This window comes from Pimephales promelas, chromosome 20 (assembly GCF_988280905.1).
Source record: "Pimephales promelas chromosome 20, fPimPro1.hap1.1, whole genome shotgun sequence".
NCBI lineage: Eukaryota > Metazoa > Chordata > Actinopteri > Cypriniformes > Leuciscidae > Pimephales > Pimephales promelas.
In genome coordinates, this window is record NC_142788.1 from 30,238,710 (window position 1) to 30,246,654 (window position 7,945).

The following is a 7,945-nucleotide window of genomic DNA, read 5'->3' on the forward strand; positions in this document are numbered from 1 at the left end:
TTTCTCATGTGTTACCCTGGTGTAAAATAATCCCAACATCGTGTGTGTGTGATAGATGTGGGGGTAGGGTTAGTGTAAGGGGAAAGAATACAGTTTGTACAGTATAAAAACCATTAGGTCTCTGGAATGTCACCATTTAGATAGACAAGTAAACGGGAGACTGGATTAATAGAGTTGGAAGCCATGACGCCACACACACACACACACACACACACACACACACACACACACTCGACTCCAGTGTAGTAGGTGGCAGTATGTACGATTCACGAGCGTTTGTGCGCCGCCATTACACTCACAGGAGATTTCCAGTCTTCCGATCCATTAAACCGAGTCGCCATGGTTTGCTTACGAGTCCATAGATTTGCGCGATTATGTTAATGAGGCGAGCGACTGAACTCTGACTAGCGACAAACACTGGGACTTTATCAGATTCTCCCGATCGGATGGCAATGAAATCGTGGACTCGCCAGGCGGAGGAGAGGTTAATCGAGCTGTGGCAGGAGTCTCCATGTCTGTACGATATTTCCGACGCCGATTATCACAATCGGGAAGAGAAGGACCGACGATGGAGAGAGGTCGCCGATGCGCTTCAGATGCCCAGTGAGTTTTTACCTCAGTGTGTGTGTGTGTGTGTGTGTGTACAGAGAGAGAGATCGCTAGAGTAAACATTGATTTAACGTACGTTAGGGACGAACTATGCTACTGCTGTTGTAGTGTTTTAACCTGGTAAATAAATCTATAGCTTGTTTAAACCTGCCTTTAATCTAATGTACTACAGTATTTTATTTGTTCACTTCGTTCTGGCATTAAAGATTCAGCTTAGACGTGTTGTATCAAATGTGCCACAAACTGTTATTTTAAAGAGACAGTTCACCCAAAAATGAATATTCTGTCATCTTTTACTCTCCCTCAAGTTGTTTCAAACCTGTAAGAGTTTCTTTCTTCGGCTGAACACAAAGGAAGATATTTTGAAGAATGTTGGTTAACCAGACAGTTGATGGGCACCATTGACTTTCATAGTAGGAAAAAAATACTATGGGAGCACTGTTTGGTTAATAAACACTTACAGGTTTGAAACAACTGAAGGGCAAGTAAATGGAGACTGAACAAAATGTTTGGGTGATCTATATTAGTTAATAAGTGAAATTATACAGTATAATAGAACAGCCTATTATAATTCCTTAAATTCACAAATGGGAAATGAGCATTTGCCAGTATGTTTCAGCTCAGTGTGTGTGTGTGTGTGCTGAGAGAGAGATCGCTGTAAGTAAACTGATTTAACGAGACATACGTTAGAGATTTAACCTTGCACGAGCTTGCATCTGGAGATTTCATGCTTGTTTAAACCTGCTTTTTACCTTATGTATTTTATTAGCTTATTTCTGCCTTGAAGTGTGTTGGTTGTGTTTAAATACACTGTGAAATGCTGAGATTTTAATCATATTGTCCCTGAATCATTGATGCGTCGACAATTTTAGTCCCCCTGTTAATAATTTTATCCCTAAACTCATGTTTTATCAACAAAATGACACATTTAAACTACGGCTGTGCAAAACTTAATTGCGATTATTAATCGCATCCAAAATAAAAGTCTGTGTTTACATAATATATTTGTGTGTGCTGTATATAATTATTTTGTATATAAATACACACACATGCATGTATATATTTAAGAAAATGTGTTATTCATAAATAAAATATTTATATTTATATAATATAGATTATGTATATATATATATAGAATTTAAGGGCAAATAATTCTTAAATATATACATGCATGCGTAGGTATTTATATATACAAAATAATTATATACAGTAAACACAAATATATTATGTAAACACAGACTTATTTTGGATGCGATTAATCGCAATTAATTTTTGCACAGCCCTAAATTAAACATTTTTTTCCTTCATGCCTTAAAATGTCTTGAATGTAACTCGACACCCTTGCCTCATTTAGTATACACTGTTCTATGAATATGCAAATGAGCCCCGCCTCCACTCACTCACTCAGCTCAGAGATCCACTTGTTGACGATCACACGTTGATCTGATTGGTTACAAGGTCGTTTGTAATGTCAGAAACACACTCCTTTTGAAGTTCAAGGGTCGTGCTCTTTCCTCAATGCAGGTTGATTTTATTTTTTAAACGCATCTTTTATATTACATACACGTGCACATATCCGAAATTCAAGATTAGGCCTATCCCCTTCCTGGCCCGGGACACTGAAATTCACTGGCATTTCCCCTTTAGGGCTGGGGGATAAAATTAGATTTTTCGATTGATCGTTTTTTAAAAATGTGGTCGAATCAAAAATGGATTCTCAAAGACTCAGTAATCGATCAGGCCTGTGTTTGCTGTATCTGACCTCGTGTGTTTCCTCCCTCCAGCGGAGGCGGTGTCGACCCGAGTGGCGTCTCTGAGGACTCAATACGCTCGCCTGAGGAAACCCAAGCCGAGTGGGAGTGAGGTCAAGCCCCTCACGCAGAGGCAGCGATGGCTCCTGAGGGCCCTGGACTTCCTGAAGCCACACATCGTGCATCGGCGTAACGAGAACCACGTACGTGTACAAACACACACGCGTATATAATTATATAGATCTTTTACATTATACAGTCAAACCAAAAAATATTCACTATTCAGACACCAGATATCATTTTGATATTTTTTTCGCTAGTGTGTGCAGGACACTAAAGTTCATTTATGTAAGTGATGATGGCAAATAAAGTAAACTGTGACATATTATACCCAAAAATTCTTCATACAGTGACATTTCTACAAAATTTGGGACCAAATTTATTTAGACGCTTTGACCTGACCATGTTTTCTGTAATTGCTAATGCTCTTTTTACACACACACTTAACAAAATGAAGCATTGTTTGGTAATAGTTTGAGCTAAACTGGTATTATTTAATTTAACCCTCTGGGGTTATTCGGCCCAAATGGACCCGAAGTGATGATTAAAAATCACAGCTTCCTCGGAATGGTCCGAAATTTGGTGACTTTGTTGGTATTTGGTATTTGAACAGGATGTGAATAGTCTAAAGTGGTTGTAAAAAAAAATAGTCACACTTGGGGTGTTCGGATCCAAATGGACCCGCATGGAAAATGAATGGGAAATTGGCAAAAATGTGAAAATAGTGAGTTTTTTTTGTGCGTACAATCTACAAATCAGCCACGATCTTGAAAAAAAGCACACAATAGTGAAGGGGTGAATCTATAAAACATCAAGAGTGCAAAACAGACACGCACACACACACTTTTATACACAAACACACCAAAAAATTCAGATTATACATGTGTTTTGCATTTTTTAAATGCTCAGTTTGTCCACCAGATGGCATCCATCTCATTTCAAAAATTGCTTTTATGAGGCCTAGGCTTGACTCTAAAATGAAGTACAGCTTTAAAACAAATTAAAAAATATATATTTAAAAAAAAAAAATACTTTTTCTATTATGTGCAATGGGGGGAAATGTTGTCATAATTATTGCATTAATACTAATTATAATTTTTTTTTTTTTTTTGAAATTTTCTCAACACTAAAAAAGAAAAGAAAAAAATATTATTAAAAAAAACGAGTAAAAAAAAAAACAAGTAAAAAAAAAAAATCATTTTTTTGCCCTTTTTTTTTTTTTTTTTTTTTAAATATGAATCCCGCCCTTTTTAAATATGACCCGAACACCCCGAGTGTGACTCTGAAACGAACAACCCCAGAGGCAGCTGACAGATATTCAACATAATTCATGTGTGAGAATCGAACAGAAGGACGGACAAAACCAGTGAAATATCAACAGAGTTCATAACTCTAAACTCTAAATTAGCCTGTGCTTAACGTTTCGTCTTTGCTCCCTGTAGCTGGGTCTGCCGTGCTCTGATAAAGGGGAGGAGTTTGTGGAAGAGTCGGACGAGATGATGCAGGAGACGGATAAAGACATGGACAGCTTCGACTCCATCAGTGTGTGTCTCTCTCCGAGTCCCGGCACTCCCGACACCGGCATCCCCGAGGAGACGGCCTCGTACTCGCTGTCCCCCAGGAGCTCGTCCAGCAAGCGGCGGCGCGTCTCCGACTCCGACATCGAGCTGCAGAAGCTGGAGGTGTTGAAGCAGATGTCGGCTAAGGTCCTGGAGAACCCTCCGGCGGACTCGGCCGCGGTCTTCTCCAGTCAGGTGGCGATGGAGTACCGGCTGCTCAGCGACCCCAACGTGCAGATGCGCGTCAGGAGGAAGATCATGGCCGTCCTCTACGAGGCACAAGACGCAGAGAGACATTACCGCCAGTCCAAGAGACACGGCGAGAGGGAACTCAAAACCGAGGAAGACGTCACTTGGATTAATACTAATATATAGATGTTGTAGTGTTGTTGTTGTTGCTGTCGCTTGTTTTCTACGTTGTACTGAGCTATTTTTCTTAGTTGAAGTTTTTGAGGTAATCTACATGTAAGATAATAAAATTATTTCAACTCCTTTCATGTCTGTGTGTGCAATGGCTTTTATTTTGATATGAAATACAGCTTCTCTCCAGCAGGGGGCAGCATCACATAACTGTATAGTCAAACTACACTAAAGATGAGAAAATGCATAAAAATAAAACAAAATAGGCTTGCATATATATATATATATATATATATCATTTATATTTTGTTTAAATATAAAACTGTTTAAAAAAAATTATTCAAAATATACATTTTGAAATGCAATTAATAGCACAAAAATGCTAGCATTTTTTTCTATGTAACTTTTTTTTAACCTGCGCATGGCTGGTTATCAACATCATAGGACTGTGAACATGCACTTGTTGTAATTTATAATCTCAGGAGAATATCTAAGGACTGGCTAGCAGAAATATTTAATATTTTTGGCTGGTATTTTAGGTTTGGCTGACAGAAAGGTTTGAGAATCCCTCGTCTAAACTAATATTATTACTACAAATAATCAAATTAAACTTTAATCAAGATTAGTGCTTTCCTCTATAGGAAAAGCCTTGGAGGTAATGAGTCAAAAAGTAGTTTTGGGTGATGAATGGCAGGTTCTGTGGGCAAATTCATTGCATTTTATTTCCTGCACTTTGAGGAAATAAAGAGTTAATATGTGTTCTTTACTCATATTAGCAGAGTTATAATACTATCCTGTACATCATAATACAACTTTCAGAAGATGTAGAAAAGCGAGTGACTGGATTGGCTGTCTCTAACGCTTGGCTTGTGCTTCTGTTTTTCCTTTGAACTGACCGTGTTTTCTTCAGTGTGTTTTCTCTAATTGCTAATGCTCTTTTTACACACACACACACACACACACACACACACACACACACACACACACACACACACACACACACACACTGAACAACATGAAGCATTGCTTCGTCACTGGTTGAACTAAACTGGTATTATCTAATTGTGTAGTTATATATATATGTGTGTGTGTGTGTCTGTGTGTGTATATATATATATATATATATATATATATATGAAGAGTTCAGATGCAAAAGCCTCTAAATGCCATTTGAAATTTCTTCTAAAATGACCATTTTTATCAAGCTTGTAAATTTAAGTTCAGTAATTTCACTTAAATGACAAATAGGTAATATTCATTGCCATTTAAGTGAAATCACTGAACTTAAATATACAAGCTTGATAAAAATTATCATTTTAGTAGAAAATTTCAAATGGCACTTAGAGGCTTTTGCATCTGAACTCTTCATATATAAATTTATATGTAAATGTGTGCTATGATCTAAATTATGACAACACTGGGGCAAGTTGAATAAAGGTTAATATTAAGAAAAAAAACCTAATAGACATTATCTTGTGTGTCTCTCTTTCTGTGTGACCTAATTTCACACTCATTCGGTGCTGTGTGTATCATTACGGTCGCAGGGAAAGATGGGACTTTCTGTTTTCTCCTAATTGTTCACTCTGTTTTCTCACACCTGCTCATTATAGAGCTCTCAGCGCGCGCTTTTATAATGTTAGTCATTTACTGCTGCGTTTTTACCTCTGATTGGAATATATTCCTTTCATCTCCGAGCTTTTCTGCCTCTCATCCACTGTCTTTAACTTCTCTCTCTCTCTCTCTCTCTCTCTCTCTCTCTCACCCCTGTAATCTTCACCCTTTTCTCGTTATAATTGGTTAACTCGAATTCCTTCTGTTTTCTCACAGCAGCAAATAGTGTTCTCTATAATAGAAATAATTATTATAATTTTCTTTCTTTATACAGAAAAATAATTAAAAAATTGTATTAATAATTTCTGTATTTCAGTACTTTACATGTTCCTTGTTACAAGAGGATGAAAGCTTTTCTGTATTCAAATACACACACACACACACATACATATAATGTTGTAATCCAAATTATTCAACCCTCATTACAAATCGGTTTTATTGGCAAAATTGAAATAGCTCAACACAACAAATGTTTCACGTGGTTTCCTCAAACTCAACTGAAAACGCAACTTTTAATGATTTCTGCAGTCCCAACATGATTCAACCTCATCTTTAGTACTTAGTTGAGCATCTTTTGCTGTTATGAGCTGCTGCACACGAGATGTATAAGCAGACGGCAGCTTCTGGCAGCGTTTCTGAGGAGTCTGAGCCCGTTCCTCATGAGCAATGGCCTCCAGTTCAGTAATATTCCTGGGTTTGCGCTTTCTTCAAATCCCACCAGAGATTTTCTAAGGGGTTCAAGTCAGGTGACTGTGGCTCTTCCAGGACTTCAAACGGGATCAAATAGAAGCCAGGTTCAAAAATAATCAAAATAATTTGAGACAGGGAAATATTTTTAAATTAAAAACAATGCAAAATACAGTCGTGATGTTTAGAAATGGCATATCTGGGTATATAATCCACATATAATGGGTGTTTGTGTATCTGCATCATCATGACGGTGAGTGAGCTGGTCTTTTCTAACTCTCACACAATCCTGCGAGGTTGGAAAAGGACATTTGTGTGCGTGACTCAGCGGCCGGTCATTAAGAGCCATTACAGCTCGTCCTCCAGCAGGTCTGATGGATACAGTCCCCCGGGACCCGCACACACACACACACACCTGCTGCCATCAGCCTGCTTTAGTTACACTCATCATACGGCGGCTTCGTTAAACTCAACACTGAGCGTACCGGAGTAAAACTATCAGAACACAAAGCACAACACTACGAAAGCTTCTCAGACATTTAAACTTAAAGGATTCTGGTGGAAACTGTGCAATGAAAGCGATTTTTAGGCTCAACTAGACTCAAAAAGCAGGCAAAAGTACCATTTAGTGTCAATTTGAGCATATTGGCATGGTAATACCACGTATTTTTGAAATATCATGTTCTTGGACATGCACTATAATAACACAATGGATTTTGGACGGATATCTTAATACATTTTGGTATACCATGTTTTTTGGCCATGCTGTAGGAATGTTTTTTTTGGACATACATATATATGTATTACTGCATCATAATACCATGCTTTTACATGCATCACCATAGTAATACCATGTTTTTGGACTTGCAACATGTAATACCATGTTTTCTTTGGATATACATTATGTTTTCCTGCATTGTGCATCATGTTTTTGGTCATTCATCATAAACCAGTTTTTTTGGACATGCATCGTGGTAATAACATGTTTTTTTTTTGTACATGGATCATAGTAACACCATCATTTTTTGTACATGGATCATCATGGTAATATCATGTTTTGGACATCCACTATGATAATACAATGGGTTTTTGACTGTTAGATACTGTCTTTTTATTTATCATGAATCATGGTAATACCCATGATCCCACAATGCAATGCTATTATCATCACTGTACATTGTACAGTTATTGTAAGGTTAATGTGATTAAATGTACGTTCTAATTTAATTTACGATTCTACATTAGGATGTTCCCGTTTGGAGGAGAGCGAGAGACTGTGTGGCAGAGAGAGTGTGTGTGTGTGTGTGT

General features: G+C 37.6%; 1 protein-coding gene across 1 annotated transcript; it reads left to right on the forward strand.

Moving 5' to 3' along the window:
- Window positions 1-240: 240 nt before the first annotated feature.
- LOC120471115 (uncharacterized) lies at window positions 241-4,476 on the forward strand. Its single transcript, XM_039660851.2, has 3 exons — window positions 241-603; window positions 2,394-2,563; window positions 3,863-4,476. Exons 1-3 carry the CDS (start codon window positions 447-449, stop codon window positions 4,352-4,354), a joined length of 819 nt encoding a protein of 272 aa, XP_039516785.2. The 5' UTR covers window positions 241-446; the 3' UTR covers window positions 4,355-4,476.
- The last annotated feature ends 3,469 nt before the right edge of the window (window positions 4,477-7,945 follow it).

What these genes read in the sequence shown, in the direction of transcription:
- LOC120471115 (XM_039660851.2), top strand. Translation starts at nt 447, where the DNA reads ATGGCAATGAAATCGTGGACTCGCCAGGCGGAGGAGAGGTTAATCGAG. An exon ending in CGATGCGCTTCAGATGCCCA is followed by an intron (nt 604 to 2,393) that starts GTGAGTTTTTAC and finishes TCCTCCCTCCAG; the next exon opens with CGGAGGCGGTGTCGACCCGA. An exon ending in ATCGGCGTAACGAGAACCAC is followed by an intron (nt 2,564 to 3,862) that starts GTACGTGTACAA and finishes TGCTCCCTGTAG; the next exon opens with CTGGGTCTGCCGTGCTCTGA.